General features: G+C 41.6%; 1 protein-coding gene across 11 annotated transcripts in view; it reads left to right on the top strand.

Annotated features, from left to right (window-relative positions):
- Window positions 1-15,692, top strand: part of LOC306975700 (traf2 and NCK-interacting protein kinase-like) — an 80,807-nt gene extending 65,115 nt beyond the window's left edge. For 5 of the 11 annotated variants that reach the window (XM_079573365.1, XM_079573363.1, XM_079573367.1 and 2 more), the window contains 19 exons: window positions 1,011-1,256; window positions 1,383-1,483; window positions 2,222-2,337; window positions 4,285-4,382; window positions 4,467-4,490; window positions 5,661-5,729; window positions 6,100-6,206; window positions 7,635-7,737; window positions 8,358-8,507; window positions 8,683-8,779; window positions 8,856-9,026; window positions 9,772-9,915; window positions 10,390-10,524; window positions 10,676-10,776; window positions 10,854-11,003; window positions 12,583-12,600; window positions 13,909-14,068; window positions 14,396-14,535; window positions 15,468-15,692. In XM_079573365.1, coding sequence (XP_079429491.1) covers window positions 1,011-1,256; window positions 1,383-1,483; window positions 2,222-2,337; window positions 4,285-4,382; window positions 4,467-4,490; window positions 5,661-5,729; window positions 6,100-6,206; window positions 7,635-7,737; window positions 8,358-8,507; window positions 8,683-8,779; window positions 8,856-9,026; window positions 9,772-9,915; window positions 10,390-10,524; window positions 10,676-10,776; window positions 10,854-11,003; window positions 12,583-12,600; window positions 13,909-14,068; window positions 14,396-14,535; window positions 15,468-15,551 — 2,214 coding nt within the window. In that variant the 3' untranslated portion in view covers window positions 15,552-15,692. The remainder of the gene's footprint in view (window positions 1-1,010; window positions 1,257-1,382; window positions 1,484-2,221; window positions 2,338-4,284; window positions 4,383-4,466; window positions 4,491-5,660; window positions 5,730-6,099; window positions 6,207-7,634; window positions 7,738-8,357; window positions 8,508-8,682; window positions 8,780-8,855; window positions 9,027-9,771; window positions 9,916-10,389; window positions 10,525-10,675; window positions 10,777-10,853; window positions 11,004-12,582; window positions 12,601-13,908; window positions 14,069-14,395; window positions 14,536-15,467) is intronic. The other 6 variants (XM_079573359.1, XM_079573358.1, XM_079573360.1 and 3 more) reach the window with 3 other exon arrangements.
- Window positions 15,693-17,148: the final 1,456 nt, after the last annotated feature.

Raw genomic sequence — 17,148 nt, 5'->3', positions numbered from 1 at the left:
GTGTGTGTGAGAGCGAGGAGCGAGCGCTGGTGTGAACATTAGCCTAATATTGTGGAAAAGTGAATGTATTTGAGTAGTTCTAAACCGGGGGGGCTCCAAGTCACCAAATATGACTCATCAATCTCACGCATCATTAAATGTAGAAAACCTTTGAAGAGCAACTTGAAAAGGGCGGGGAGTTACTGGAAGCGACCGAGCAACAGTTTGGAGACCTCTAAAGTGAGATCAATTTGCTCAGAATGCTAACCACTTCAGGCATTGATCCGCACAGACAAGGCATACTGTATAATCCTGAGCGCCTACCTACCTACAATTTCCTTTTATTGATTCTATTGACCATTCAGTTCCCAAGACAACATTAAAGGTGCATTATGCAACTTTTTATGCGGAAAAAAAAAGTTGATATCTGTGCGTATTTGACCTTATAGTGCCCCAGTTGCTGTACTTTCGACTTAACTTTCGATCACGGTGGCCTCTACATCGTTCTAGGATCAATTGTTTTGTAGGTTTTTGGGTTAGCAGTGAAAACCTTCCAAACAATTGATTCTGGATCATTGTAGAGACCACCGTGATCGAAAGTACAGGCGCCATGCTGACCATTCGTACAGCCGCTAGGTCTCTACAGGGTCAAAAACGCACAAATATCACCTTTTCTTTCCACATTAAAAGTTGCATAATGCAGCTTTAACTTTTTGCAAAATATGCACTCATGTCAAGTCAGTCTGTAGTCAAACTCGCTGATTTGCATGAGTTTAGCCTTTTGAACTAAAATACAGCCATACATTTGCTTTTCCACTATATTGTTTATTCTAAGATGTGCCTTCACCTGCGAATCTTCCAAGAGTCTATCTCCCCTTTCATGCTGCCACAAATAGTGCCTTATCATTAGTGCCTTATTTTTTCCTCACTATTCTCACAATCTTCCTGTCTCTAGCTTGCTTTGATCCATACCTCTTCATCACACACAAACCTTTGGCTGAATAATAATAAAAATGCACTCACTTTATCAGATGGCTCACCTAGTCCCAGTGAAGACCCACTCCAGCTCCATGTCCGGGTCCCAGTCTCTTCAGGACCAGAGCGGCTCGGTTCTGAACGAGGGCGTCGGCGTGGGCTCCCCCAGACCCGAGATGCCCCGACAAAACTCCGACCCCACTTCAGACACCCCCGCCATGCCAGTGCGGGACAGGGAAAGAGAGCGGGAGAGAGAGCGGGATAGGACGGCGTGGCTGAGAGAGGACGACTTGCCCCCCAAGGTCAGAAAATGCCATTACTCTGATTGTTTGGAGAATCGAATAGATAGATTTGCAAATATCATCTGATTTGATATTTTCAGATTGTGCGCAGCGTGCATAAACCGACTGAATTGTTTGTTTGCGCAGGTTCCCCAGAGAACCACCTCCATCTCTCCGGCTCTGGTCCGGAAGAACTCTCCTAATGGAGGAGTGGGATCTCGAGGAGGCTCTCAGCTCATACGCTCCAGGTAAGGCTTTTAATGGCACTTCCCTGAAGAAACAAAAAGCTAGAAATAGTCCTGCGAACAACCCAGGTCGAAATCCTTGCTAAACCTAAAGGCACCAAGCGTTTGCTCATGTGCAAATTGAATAGCACGTGCAAAAGTGGATAAGCGGCTGAGTCATTCGCCTATATCTTACTAACAGCACTTTGTCATTTACATATCAAATTTGTAGCCCTATCATACATGTGATCTCATCTCGCTTGCTGGAAAATAAAATATAGCTATTTGTGGGCATATTGCAGCTAATTTATATCTAGCCTCAGCTCCTCCAACTCCTGTCTTGATAAATGATCCCCCACCAAGTGTTCTTTTCAGAATTGGACCTAAGCTTTGACTAAAACTGTAATCTATTCATGTTTCTGCTATAAAGGTTAAAAAGCCAATAGATATACATAGATTTATCGATTAAATGCAACAAGACCATTGTACGAGAAGTCAGTTTTACCATCTTAGAATTTGTTTAATTCAACAGGCCAAAGTGGCTAGTGAGACTAGTGTGATTAGCTAAAATAGGATTAGTATGTTGCTGTAGTTGAGTTGTGTTTCAGTGAAGCCCTGACCTTGGTACCTTTTTGATTCTTACAACTAGCCTTATCTACTTATAAATCTTTCACCGTTTGGTACAATTTGTAAAGATATCAACGCAGCTTCCTCATATACAAACCTTTAAATTTCACTCTTGTATTTTCTGTTTCCCTTTAGTAATCCAGACCTTCGGCGATCAGAGCTCTCTTTGGACGCCATGTTGCAACGCACCTCCTCCAACTCCTCCTCCTCCTCCTCACCTTCGTCTCAGGGAGGCTCATCCGAGAGGAGAGGTACACAAAGACTTTTCTAATGAGAAACAAATTATTATTGACCACACAACAATATGGTAGAATTTGCTTTCTAGAGCTCAAAGCCACGTCTCACTGCACTGGACTATTTTTGAGAGAACATTCCCCTTCTGATCCAAGAATCTCTCCTAGTGCTGAAGCTCCGGTCTCTAAGATGTACTTATTTTAGCCGTCAAGCAGGCAAATACTAAACTAAATTTAAATTTGCACAGGGAGGCGTCAGACACTTGGCGCGCCCTGGGTCGGCTCATCCTTCAAAGGCTTGTATCAGTGGCACAGTGACGGCGCTCGTTCTGCTCTGATCTACCTGTCTCCTCCAGAGCGATAGAGAGGAGAGGAAATTAGCGGAGGAGATAGAGAGAGGCGCGTGGGGAAGTGTCAAACAGCCGGGCCGCGGGGAGATCCCAGATATGCATGGGCCCACTTTGACAAGGCTGAGGCAGAGACGAGCTGAGAGAGGACAGAGAGGCGGATACGATCAAGTGATAAAACAATACATTTTAACAGTGTCTGACAACCTCCACAAACCTTTATTTACATGTTGTACCGGTGGAGGGAAGAGATTGATTACTTTCACACAATTTACCTTTTCAAACTTGGGGTTTAAACTAAGCAACAATGTCTTTTTAATAGACCAGTTCACCTAGGTAACAGCGAAAGTAGTTTGCAACGTATTAGTTTATAAATGTGTGGTCATTAGTCAACTGGACTAGGTTGTTTACATTAAGGACGTTTCCTCGCTCCTTTTGAGAGGAGGAGTCAAGGCTGCCTTAGTCTAACATATCTTTTTAAACATAGTTTACGATTTTCCGAATTATAATAACCTTCTTATTAGCAATCTGCTAATGCAAATGAGACTTCTCCATAGGGGCCCGAGTTTAACCTTTTAACCCACACATGAAGTGAGCACATTTTCTCCAGTTTGGCTTTAACCAAATCTAAAACTTTCTTGAGTGAATAAAATGCCAGAAAAGAAATGTCAAGGAAAAAGATCAGTTTAAATGAGTTTTCTTCGGTCTTAGCTTTTAAATGAGGCGTTACTCTGGTCTATAGGCTGTAAGCTCCAGTCGAGAAGCTTTTACATTTGGATTAAACTGAACTCGAGAAAATGCACTTGGTTAAGGCGGGGGTTAAGAGGTAAAACCAGCTTCTAGCATGTGTGTTACCTGGTCTTTACATTTTACCACGAGCACGAAAAGAAACCTCTGTGAAGAGAGGTAAACCATCCTCAACTTAAACAACCCAGTCCAGTTGACAATATTTGAAAATTACAGGACGACTGAAAGTCAATATAAAGATTCTAGTTGTGGTGTAATTATAGATGTTTGTATTCTAAGAGGCATGAAACCATACTAATTTGTTCTGAGCTTGCCTGGTTGTATGATTTGATGTCCCAACTCCTTAAAGCAGTACTAAGTCACTTGTTTACCTTAATAAATCCTTTTCGTTGTCCCTCTGGGGGTAATACAAGTGTTAATAGGATGATAGGGCGGGCCTTTCATTTCCCCTTGGTGTCTCTGTCCAGAAAACCACCCTAGTAACTTCCCTGCCTCCGGGTCGGAGGCGCAATACACACAAATAGAATCACGAAGAAGAAGCTAACAGGCTAACGGGCAAAGCTAACTGCGGGCTAGCGCTACTTTAGCAGTATTTACAGCCAAGTTTGAGTGAAAAAAAATATCTCCATTGTGTCATTGAGTTGTGGCACAATGAACAATATCCTTCTCTCCCTTTGTTTTTTCTGTCAGCATATTTACTCTCATGGACAAATAATGAGGGGGAAAAAAACAACATGCTACGACACCTGCAGTGGTGCTTATGGCCTCTAGGGGAATGAGTTACTTAGTTCTGCTTACAATGACCGCCTAATACTGTGTTTTGTAAAATATGTACACATATAAATGAGTAAATAGTGCTCTGTTCGAATAGGTCAAAGAAAGCACCATGGATCTCCTCCTGGAGCCAATCAGGAAGCCAAGCTGAAACAAGAAGAGGGTCGAGACTCGAGTCGCCCCAGCAGACCAGCCGTAAGTCTTTTCACATCTTTCAAACCCAGATCTCCGCTGCTCTTCTATTTCACATCTGTCTGTGTCTCTCTGCTGTCCTCCCAGAGTTATAAGAAAGCCATAGATGAGGTCAGTGACACACAGTTTGAAATCGTCAAAAAGCTTCCCCTTTTGTTTTCACAAAAAGACACCTTTGATTTGTTCCTGTGTAAAAACAATGTTTCTCAAACCTTTTTTTTTATGACATGGACCACCTCAGATTTTTTTTTTTGGGGAGGCAAGAGGCAAAACGTCCTCAACGCCAAAGCAACCCAGTGCTGATGACGGCCTGAGAACCTTTTTCTACGGTGTAAAATATCAATGCTGAGGTACTCAAAAGCAGGCTCATAAGCCACAGTTATACATGAAATGGCCACTTTGGGTTTACAAAATGTTGACTTGGTTTACCAATGACAGATTGCCCAGAATGACCTGATATTAAACAAGCAAGAACATAAACCAAACCACTGTACTTGACAAAACCAGGATTAAAACATGAGTAAAGGAAGAGGATATTATACAGTTTGAGTATATTTTAAGGCTAATCCATGAATTACCCCGGTCTACCAAGGACCACACCCCAGCACATCACAGACCTACACCACAGTTTGAGAACCAGTGCCCTTAAATACAGCCCCTTCCTTTTGATACCAGCGCATGGGTGTTTCTTCCATACACGTACCCGAGACAGTGTATGTGAGGGGGGTTGTGCTTGTGCAGATCCATATGTTTTTGTGCATGTGGGATGTGAAATCGCCAAGCACATACACAAGCCCAGTCTGAACCTGTCTTCTTCCTGTCTCTCTGTCACGGTCACTGATCAGGAGGAGCTGGTAAGCCCCCTCTGCGTTCCACAACCCTCTCCCCGCCCCGACCAATCTGCATGACTTGGCCCGTTGGCTCTGGCTACGTAGAGAGAGGATGGGTGAGCTGCCAAGTAGCATGGCCGTGGCTAGTTGTCAAAAGAGCGCTAGAATGATCCCCCATTAGAGGCCTCGTTATCTCTTGTTTTTTCCCTCGCTGGCTTGTATTTGCAATATCAATATTTGAGAGTAAAATTGCTGATCTGTTTCTATAACACTGAGCAAGATAGATCAGCACTTTTGTTCTGCCTTAAAGTTACCAAGTATGATTTGTACGGCAGCAAAGTGTCCCCTGAAATGGACCTACTCTTGGCACTATTATGCCGTCCTGCTTGAGAATATCATGGTGAAGTGCATTAAATCTTAATAATAATACATTTGTTTTTTCTTTCCATAGGACCTCAGTGCATTGGCGAAGGAGCTGCGGGAGTTAAGAGTTGAAGAGGGAACCAGGCCTCCTGTCAAAGTAATGTGATGTTCACAACGTTTATTAACCTCTTAACCCTCACCTGAACCAACAATTAACAATAATTTCAGTTTAAATGATAGTTAATGGTCTCATATTGCCTGCCCTGCACAACCTAAAGAAGGAAGGAAAGTATAATATAATACAGTTTATAGTGAAGCTGTGGTCTACCAAAGAATTCAATGTATCAAGACGACAAATGTAATCAGCCAGTAAGATTTAATCTTGCCCAAGACCGTACCTGATTACAACCAGAGAGTCAGCCACATGTGTTTACACTATTCAAATTGAAACTGAAATCTAATCTATTTGCAAATCCTAATATCAACAGTTCATTTGACCTCTGCCGCCTCCACTGTTTCCTCTGAAGGTGACAGACTACTCGTCCTCCAGCGACGACTCCGACAGCAGCGATGAGGACGGGGAGACGGTCGGCCATGACGGGACGGTTGCCGTTAGCGACATCCCCCGAATCATGTAGGTTTTTCCTCCCCCAGGTTTTTCCTGCTTTATCTCTCTCCTGGATATCTTTCAATCTGGACCTGTCAGCTCGCATTTGTGTGCGCACTGCTGCAATAGGCACAGCGCCAGCCGGTAGTAGTGGCAGGATTGTGCGAAAGTGAGTCGTCGACCAAGATCATAAACTTTTTCGCTTGTTTGTTTGTTTTCAAATATGCAAATCTAGATTACTGAGTCAATGTTACTGTTTAAAAGTAACACAAAATGTGCAAGAATAGCTTGTATATTAAAATATACATGTTTTTCTTTTCTTTTCTTTTTTTCCCCTAGCGACAGATGTACCTCAGCCAACATATTTCAAAGTAATTTTTTGTCATCTTGCACAACAGCAAAAGGTTATACTTACTGCGTACAGCTGGCTTCAGTGTTGTAAATTCGCCTCTCTGCAATTTGCTGACAGCCTCCCCCTGCTCTTCACACTGATGTTTCTATTTTGTGAGCATTGCATTCTCCTTATGTCACTTGGGAACAGGACTGGGTACCGTTGATTTTTTTCCAATATTGATAATTTTACGATACTTGATTTTCGATACCAATACCTGGACGATACCTTTTTCGATACCTATGCTAGATTATTTGGCATATAGAGCCAGAAAGCTAATTACCTATAATAATGTTCATTTATTCCTTTTCCTTCCATTTAATTTTTTTGGCATTTGTGTCATTTGTTTGAGGTGAAACAACCAAGAAACTTGCTTTAACTACAAATGGGCAGAAAAAAGTTTTTCCCTCCAAATTTTCCATATTTTATCCATAAATTTCTCCAAATTTTTTCCTAATTTGTCTACGTGTTTTTTTCCCCCAACTTTCCCCAAATCGTATTTTTCCCCCAAAATTTGTTTCCTATTTTTTCCCAGTATTTTTTCATTTTTTTCAAATTTTCATGACCAACAGCATCAAAACTTTTCGGTACCTGCTTTCGATACTTTTATTATTTCAACAACAGTAGCACCTACCGCCTTTGCTCTGCCCAGTCCCGTCAGACCTTGGAAGCTAAGCAGGGAAGGGCCTGGTCGGTACTTGGATGGGAGACCGATTGGTAACACCAGGAAGCCTGTGTGAATGTAGTGAATGAGTGAGTGGTTGGTGGTGGTCGTAGGGGCCGATGGCGCAGACTGGTTGCCTCGCTTCTGTCAGTCTACCCCAGGGCAGCTGTGGCTACAATAGTAGCTTACCACCACCAAGTATGGAGTGAATGAATAATGCAATGTAAAGCGTCTTTGAGTGTCCAGAAAAGCGCTATATAAAACTGATACATTATCATTATTATTATTATTATTATTAAATGTACTGAGATATACATTTTTGTTAATATCATTAATGCCAGTGCGGGTCTACATTCACAAGCATCAGGATTGCTTTAGTAAATGGAGGTGTGTGTTGCAGGCCGGCCATGCAGAGCAACAGTGAGTCACGCGGCGGGTTGACAGAGGACACCCTCGGAGACGCCTATAACAGCTCCAAGGACAGCACTCTGATGATGAGAGAGGTGAGGAGGCAATCATTGATTACTCTCCAACTGACTTCTTACCAACTTAGATTCAGAGTTAGACAGAGTTTGATCCACGCGGGAAATTACTTTGGCTCAATTATCATTTTAACTGTAGTGTGTGTGGGGGGAATTTTATCTCTCCAGTAGTTAAAGCTCAGCGACTTCTTTCTGGAGATAGCACCGTACACATTCAAAGATTCACACCATATTTATGCGCAGTTCTGTCTTTTGTTATTAACCTCTTACCCCCCGCCTTAACCAAGCACATTTTCTCCACTTCGGCTTTACCCAAATCCAAAGAGCTTCTCGACTGCAGAGCAACAGTGTAATGCCTCATTTGAAAGCTAAGGCCTACAAAACTGATAACTTTTTTGTCAAGTTTTTGTCATTTTTTCTTCTCTTTTTATGCCGCTTTTTTACGTGTTTTCATTGGATTTTTGTTGTGTTTTAGTCACTTTTTCGCTTTTGTCCCTTGTTTGGCTTTTTTCTGCCATATTTTGTCGCTATTTTCAAGTAGCTTTTAAATTCGGGTAAAGCCAGACTGGAGAAAATGTTTTCAGTTGAGGTGGGGCTTAAGAGATTACATTTTCTCTGTGTCAATCTCCTCATGATACCAGGCGGAGGAGCGGAGGAGAGGGGCCCACACGGAGAGCAATGGTTTCGGGAATCACAGTAACCACGGTAACCTTCCTGACCTGGTGCAGCAGAGCAACTCCCCGTCGGCCACGCCCACCAACGCCCTGCAAGAGCTGGGAGACATGGCAGAGGTGAGCGACGTGTACATTTAAAACATGTACCTAATTCGCCTCCTTTTTGACTTGGGAGTTTGCTCAGAAAAGTTTTACATCTCTTGTTTTGATCACATACATTTTCCGGCACAGTCATTTCATCCATCGATTAGGAATTCCACTCGAGCCCCCTCTCTCTTTTCTCTGTTTTCAGTTCGGTCTCAGCGGATCCAAATCCTCCTTCACGCCGTTTGTCGACCCTCGCGTCTATCAGACCTCCCCCAGCGAAGGAGACAGTGACTCGGCGGCGGGTACGGCACCGCTGATACTTCTTGTTACGGCATTAGACTTATGCCTAATTACATTTCACCTTTTGTCTCTCGCTAGCTCTGTTCGCTAATGAGCTGCTGAGGCAAGAGCAGGCCAGACTCAACGAAGCCAGGAAGATTTCTGTCGTCAATGTCAACCCGACCAACATCAGACCTCACAGCGACACGCCCGAAATCCGCAAATACAAGAAGCGATTCAACTCAGAGATCCTGTGTGCCGCACTATGGGGTAGGCTAATAAATATAATATATGACAGAGTGCCACAACTAATCCACTGGTCTGCAATCTTTTCACGCTTACCGTATTTTCCAGACTATAAGTTGCACCAGCTAAAAAATTCATAATGAAGAAGGAAAAAACACATATAAGTAGCTCCGGAGTATAAGTCGCACCCGCCTTGGCAACTACCTGGGCATGGAGGCGTAACTGCACCATTGACAAGCCTCTCCCGGCAGCACATTGTTCAAGCACCCATTTGAGAACTCATTCCTCCCGCTGTGGCTCTAGTTTTAGCTTCTTTCGTTTTCCTCATTGCAGCAAGAGTAACCTCTGCTTTACTCTCGTCCCTCACAAGTTGCTCGCTCACTCCAAACTTTACAGTTTTTTTTAATTTTCAGGGGTAAATGCGTGCTTTCTTTGCCATTGTACAACCGTACAGGAGTAGCAGATACTGGTACAGAAGTCTAGAGCACCCTCTAGTGGCTGTCAGTGTGAAAATACCAAATGTGAAATTATATATTTTGATATATAAGTCGCACCTGAGTATAAGTCGCGCCCCTAGCCAAAATCTGAAAAAAGTTTGACTTATAGTCCGGAAAATAGGGTAGTGTAACCTCCTAAAAATGATTGAAAAATGACATTTTCCAGTCAGCTGCTTAAATAATCATTTGTATCAACCCTGATACAAATCTTTTCTGTTTTCATTTTATTATATGTGTGTTTGTTATTTAACTTCTGCTTTTGGGTATTTCAGGGGTGAACCTGCTGGTGGGCACTGAGAATGGTTTGATGCTGCTGGACCGGAGTGGACAGGGTAAAGTGTATAATCTTATCACTCGGAGGCGTTTCCTTCAGATGGATGTGCTAGAAGGGCTCAACGTCCTTGTCACTATATCGGGTGAGTCTAGAAGCATAATCCCAAAATAAACTCTGTATAATAAAAGCTCAGCATTACGGTTGCCTTCTGTCCTATTCACAATCAAATACTCTGCGCTTCACTATTTTCCTTTTATGAGCTGCAGTAAATCAGTCTTCATACATTAAGTTTGGGAATGGTCTGAGCTTGCATTTTAGCCACAGGCTGACCCTGTTTAAAATCAGGCTTGCCCCATTACTCCTGCTTCTATGTCATGTTTGCACCATCCCTTGATAAAGGACCTTTTCACTGACAATGGCTCACCATGTACATCTCGAAAAGGAGCCACAATGAAGCAAGTTTAAAATACTGATCTGAGAAAAATATATACATTCAGTAAAGAGTAAAAACAAGTCTTGTCAGAAGAATTGTTCAGGTCGTAATGCTGTGCTCGGTCTGTGAAATATACCGTGATTTTATTCCATTGTAGTAATAACTATATTTTAACTATTTCAGGGAAAAAGAATAAGTTGCGTGTGTACTATTTGTCCTGGCTGAGAAATAGAATATTGCACAATGACCCGGAAGTAGAGAAAAAGCAGGGATGGGTCACTGTCGGCGAATTGGAGGGCTGCGTGCATTATAAAGTTGGTAAGTAGTACAATTTTCTGCTAAACCTTTCAATAATATGATCAAATTGCACCGATGTATTGAATGCCTTCCTATTTGATTACGTAAGCATTGATTACAAGATTTTAAAAAACAATGTTGCTAATTCAAAATCTTTCTTTCTCAATCCTAGTGAAATATGAGAGAATCAAATTCCTGGTCATTGCTTTGAAGAACTCGGTGGAAATTTACGCCTGGGCTCCCAAACCCTACCACAAGTTCATGGCCTTCAAAGTACGAGCATATTAGAAATACACCTCATCGACTAGTGTTAAGTCATACCTAACTTTTATCTCTTTCTTTCTGGTCAGTCCTTCGCCGAGCTACAGCATCGCCCTCTGCTGGTCGACCTGACGGTGGAGGAGGGGCAAAGATTAAAGGTCATCTACGGTTCCACTGTTGGTTTCCATGTGATTGATGTGGACTCGGGAAACCCCTATGACATCTACATCCCCTCACATGTAAGTGCAAGGCTTAGGCTAGTATCTGTAATGCCCTTTTCACTGTTTTATGTTAAAGAAGAACTAAGTAACTTGTTTACCGTAAATCATTTTCGTAGTCCCTCTCGGGGTAAAAGAAGTGTTAATGGGATGATTGGCGGGGGGTGGGGGGGTGGGTGGCCAGAAAACCACACTTGTAACTGTCCTGCCTCCGGGTTGGAGCCACCAATACGCACTGATGGAATCACGAAGAGGAAGCTAACAGGCTAATGGGCAAAGCTAACTGCAGGCTAGCGCCACTTAAACAGTATTTACAGTTTGAGTGAAAAAAATTATCTCCATTGTGACATTTGCTGAACAATATCCCTCTCTCCCTTTGTCTTTTCAAATCAGCGTAGTATTTACTCTCACGGACAATTAATGAGTAAAAAAACGCAACATGCTACACCTGCAATGACGCTTATGGCCTCTAGGGGCATGAGTTACTTAGTTCTGCTTTAAGCTGTGTCAATGAAGTGTAATAGGGCTGTGCCAAATTGTCGGATGGATGGATGAGTAAACTATCCCATCAATGCCATATTTTTTCTCATTTTGCACAGCCTTATTTCTATTAAGCTGAATATAAGACAATACTAGGACAGCACAATATGAGAAACTACAATATTCGATGACTGTCTTGAATATGGTGATAACGGCATTACTGCAGAATTTTATTAAACTATTTCATTACATAAAAATGGTTAAAAGAAGGCATACATAATTGTTTAAGGCTGTGTAAGCAAAATTCCGTCAATGCCAGTCAGATGGAAGACCGCAGTTGTTTTTGATATATGGAGACTGCGTCACCTAATGGTAATTATTTGGCCAGAAATGTGCAGCCCCAGAAAAAAAACATCTATGTTTGTGTTTGCGCTTGGCTTTTTGAATTACCATTGCAATAGATTGTTTGCCCGGTGCCCTTGCTAGAACAGTCCTGTTCATTTGAAGTGGTTTAAGACTGGCTTCAAAAATAATACTGAAACCCTATGTAGTGTTGTAGATGGAAAAGGAAATGGTCGTGACAACAACAAAAATGCGGGCATTCTTATGTAGATTTTGATCTTGCTTTCAGTCCGCTATCTGTCAATGTTCCTGTTTGGTTTCACAATCTCGTGCAGATTACTTTATTGGGCTGTGGTTTTCTAATCTCATGCTGTATTGTCAGACAAGTACATGGGAGACGTTCATACACAAGCTTAGCCAAAGTGGGACTAATGCTCACCACTGATACAAGGGTTGTTGATGTTTTTTTTTTTTTTTTTACCACGGCCGTCAGGGGACACCCAATCGAGTTGCACATTTGAAAATGCTTAGATCCTACTTCCTAGTCCTTTAAAGGGCCATCTGTGTCAGCCACTTCAGCTGCGGTCGTAATGTTGCGCTTGATCAATGTTATGGACTGAGAAGGCTGTTGAACTCCGTGAGCACTGTCCTGCAGGTGCACCCAATGCTTTTATTATTAATGAAGACTGTACCACTGAAACGCTTGTCTCTCTTTCTATCACCGCCTTTCATGTGAAACCTGCTCTTTCTTCTCCCTCCCTCTCATCCTCTCTCACAGTGTGGCCCGCAAATGAAGGTGACATTCTGCCATCGACCCTTTACTAGATCAATAGCTTTGTAGTGAACACCCATAGTGAATACATGACAGTATCATTAGTGTCCTTGTACAGTGCAGTTCTTAACATGTGAAGTTTAACAGATCACAATATAGAAGTCACGTGGTGTGAAAAAATGTATCTTACCCATGACGCCTGTACTGAGATTGAATGTACTAGTAGTGCAACTTGTGGTTCAATAGGGGGTTAAAATTAAGCAGAGCCCCTGTAGAGAAATATGCACTTACTCGCCATTTGACATTTTCAGTGCTATTGATAATTGGTCATATTATACCCATACGATGCTGTCAAAAGAAAAGAGAAAAGCAAAAAGAAAAGCCTAAAGCCTACCAAAAGAAAAAAGCCTATAATGGGACTCACAGTATGTAATTCTGTGCATTAAGTTTAAATGGGTAAGAAGAGTTTTTTCATGCCATTGCCCCTTTGTTTACGACCAACACCTTCACTTTTTTGGGACACGGCAACTTTCGAAACTGCTGTTAGATACAGTGCTTTCCAAATGTTTTGGTGAAGTTATTGTTTTTAGATTGACTGTAGGTAGAGATCTAGGTGCCATTGTGAGAAACCAACTTAAAGGCACTTATACCTGATATTGTGTTGCTAGTAGTGGAGCGAAAACTAGTTTTGTCCTCCATTATAAAATCCAAATTTTGGGGGGAAACACGGTACATTTAATTGCATTTATATGAATAGCAAGCGAGTTTTCTAGGATTTCCGTGACAGTGGCCCTAAAAAGTGACCCTGCCAGTTGTGGAATGTGCCTATAAACTCATCCCTGTGAAGAATTGGGATGCTATAAATACGTTAGGAAGTTAGAAGTGAGTTTGGACCACAACTAACATTTTACTTCAGTGGTTTCCTCTGTCATTGTTTGTAATCAAAATATCAGGTATAAGGCCTTTAAGATTACATATCATCAAGTTCAGACTCTATGAAAGGAGCATTTACCTCTGATCGAGAAATCCAATACCAGTGCCTTGGCAGACAGTTTCTGCATAATGTTTTTTTAGTCCACCTAAGGCACTTGCAGAGCGCCTGTACATGCTTGTGTTTCAAACTACTGTATCGTTTTGTATTGTATCTCTGATGGTCCTTTCTTGGAAGGTTTATTTGGTTTTGTGAATCCCTAATGTCAAGCCACACCCATGGTCCATGAAACACCTTTAGTCACCTCTGTAGTGCTGACATCCTTTTAGATTAGACCACTAACACTGCCAAATGAACTTTGAATGAATGAAATTGGTTCTCATTGTAAACGTTTGTGCTAGATCCAAAATCAGGTGACGCCCCATGCCATCGTGGTGCTCCCAAAGACAGACGGGATGGAGATGCTGCTCTGCTATGAGGACGAAGGGGTGTACGTGAACACCTATGGGCGAATCACTAAGGACGTGGTGCTGCAGTGGGGAGAGATGCCTACCTCTGTTGGTGAGTCATGGCTATTTACCTAATGATCACTGTGTTTACTATGTAAGTCAGGTCTGAAACGGTTTACATAGAGTCAATTCTTCTCAAAAAATACTTAATATGAAGTTACACAGTAGTTGTAACAGTAGTACTTCATTCACAATGATTGTGGTGCCCAATTTGTTGTGTTTAAGTGCCCTCTAGTGGTCATGAATGAGATCATATTTTGTGCCAGCTTCAGCCACAGTTACATTACACCTTCAGTACTGTTACAATTACTACAACTACTACCCATGACTACTTTTATACATTTTCAAACAAAACTCTGTGTTTTTCCTGTCGGTGCAGCCTACATTCACTCGAATCAGATCATGGGATGGGGAGAGAAAGCCATAGAGATCCGCTCGGTGGAGACTGGACATTTGGACGGAGTCTTCATGCACAAGAGAGCGCAGAGACTCAAGTTCCTCTGTGAAAGGAACGACAAGGTAAAAAAAAAGCCATTAATAAAATGTACATTTTATTATTTCAACTTACTTAAGACAATGACTTTATATAATAGACAGTTTATTTGTACTTTTGCAGCTACAATGTATAAAAACGTGACTGAAATCTATAAAACACAAAACAGCAACTTCACTTGATAAAAAGGAAAAGGCCCAACCCTCTGCCTTACCCAAGTGTATTTTCTCCAGTTCGACTTTACCCAAATTTAAAAGCTTCCCAATAGAGTTGTCATTTTTTGTCCCTTTTTTATGGCTTTTTTGTCACCTTTTGTCTTTTTTTTTTATGTCTTTTTCTCACTTTTTTGTGGCTTTTTTTGTCACTTTTTTGACATTTTTTGGGTCACTTTTTTGTATTTTTCTTCCTTTTTGTCACTTTTTTGTCATTTTTTGTGGCTTTTTTACGCTTTTTTGACACTTTGACATTGTTTTGGTCCCGTTTTTGTCCTTTTTTGTCCCTTATTTGTCCCTTTTTTGTGGCTTTTTTGTCACTTTTTGGACATTGTTTGGGTCACTTTTTTGTATTTTTTGTCCCTTTTTTGTTGCTTTTTTGGTCCCTTTTTTCCCTTTTTTGTGGCTTTATTACGCCTTTTGGTCATTTTTTAATATTGTTTTGGTCCCTTTTTTGTGTTTTTTTGACATTGTTTTGGTCATTTTTTTGTCACTTTTTCCACTTTTCTGACGCTTTATTGACGCTTTTTTGTCACTTTTATGAATTTTTTTGGGACATTTTTTTGGGTCACTTTTTTGTCACCTCACTGTCACCTCATTTCATTGTTATTTTGCTGCTTTTTTCAAGCAGCATTAGAATCGGGTAAAGCCAAACTGGACAAAAAGCACTTGCTTAAGGTGGAGGTTAAGAGGTTAATATATTTGGATGTCTCAGATCTGTTGATATCTGAATGCTTTGTCCACAGGTCTTCTTCGCCTCGGTGCGCTCCGGCGGTAGCAGCCAAGTGTTCTTCATGACTCTGAACAGGAACTCTATGATGAACTGGTGATGACTCCGCCCACTGCCCTTCTGCCTCTCTAACATTGGCCGACCCGGCAGCAGCAGCAGCGGTGCACCTCAGCACATCTCACTCAGATCTAACACGAGGCCAAGCATAAACTCTTAAAGAGACTAAAAAAAACAAAAACAATCTAAGACAAAGACTCTGTTGTATGTGAGAGATATGCCAACCTGGAGTAGCAGAAGCCATCGTTACTTAACTGACTGAAGTGTTGACATCGTATTTGCAAATGTCTATCTCGTTCGTTTCCACGTAAATGTTCAGCAATTGTAAATCCACTGTTTTCAAATTTTGCACCTCTCCGGCTTCTTGGTAGGTCGAATCAAAGGAGTTTTCCAGCCTGTGTGCTCAACTTTACCTCTGGGGCTGGCAGTAGAACAATGAAGATTATATTTAATTTTCAAATCAAAGAAAGGGAGTACAAGAGCCTCCATTTTGTAACAATTCCCAACACTTCCATGCCATCCTCTGCTGTCTTAGGCTCTAGATAATTGTGAATACAGCTTCTAGTGATGCAAAGGGGGCACTGTAGGGGGCGATATGCAAATATCATGTGTCCTTTTAAAAGATACCGTTCTGTTCAACCACTCACAACCCACCTACTCGACTCTTTTCTTAACTCTCAAGGTGCTGCATCAAACTTACTGTAATTTCCAGTGAAAGCTGTATGTGAGGTACTTTTGTTTTGTTAACCGTCTTCGATGCTTGACAACTTGTACAGCACATGTGTGTGTCATGTGGAACTGTCTGTGCGTGAAAGTGTGTGGGTGTAGCTATGTGCATTCTGGCTCGACGATTTCTCTCAAATCTTTAAAAATCAAGTTGAAACCTGTGGAAGACCCTGCGTACAAGATGCAGAAAGTTACAATTTCCGGAAAAAAAACCAACTGCTTATGAGATCTTTGGTTGATTTATGTGGTAAAGTTGGGTTTCGCAAACACTCTTCCAAGGAACAAAGAGATGTGTAATCTTATGAACAATGAAAGCATTTAGAGAAGCAAAACTTCTGCCCAGGCACTGACTCTGTTTTGCAAATGCAACGGCACATTGGCTCGATCTCCAACAGCAGGAGTTTCTATTGTGCCACGATGTACGTATTAATGCTAAAGAATTCATTTCTTATTCTGTGAGGCTGGTGTCTTTACTTTTGTCCATACCCCCAAATGAATTCTTACAAACACTTCTACCAGCGATTTGCATAAACACAATCTTTCTGTGACCTTTCTTTGAAAAAAAAACACAATGACATACATGCTAATATTACAGCACTAGGTGGCTGCAGTTTCTCTCACCTCACTGAAACCTTTTGCACAGTAGATTCGAAACAGCCAAATGTAACGCAGCCGGACTTGCCCTCTGCATAATGACTATCAGATACATTCTATTGAGGTCCCAGATAATGTCGACACTTCTTAAGCCTCCTGAACTTTGTTTGGGAAGCACCGCAGTATGTGAAGAAATTGCTTTTTTTTTCATTTGTGCTGCATGGCTGTAGCAAAACAAAACGATTCTCATGTAATTCATCACTTTTTAGACACTTTTTCTTGATCGAAGCATAACTTTTTCAAAGCTACTCTTTCCCAAA

This window comes from Gobius niger, assembly GCF_951799975.1.
Source record: "Gobius niger genome assembly, chromosome: 16".
Classification (NCBI taxonomy): domain Eukaryota; kingdom Metazoa; phylum Chordata; class Actinopteri; order Gobiiformes; family Gobiidae; genus Gobius; species Gobius niger.
The sequence above is the reverse complement of the archived record's forward strand: the minus strand, read 5'-3'. Positions and strand labels throughout refer to the sequence as shown.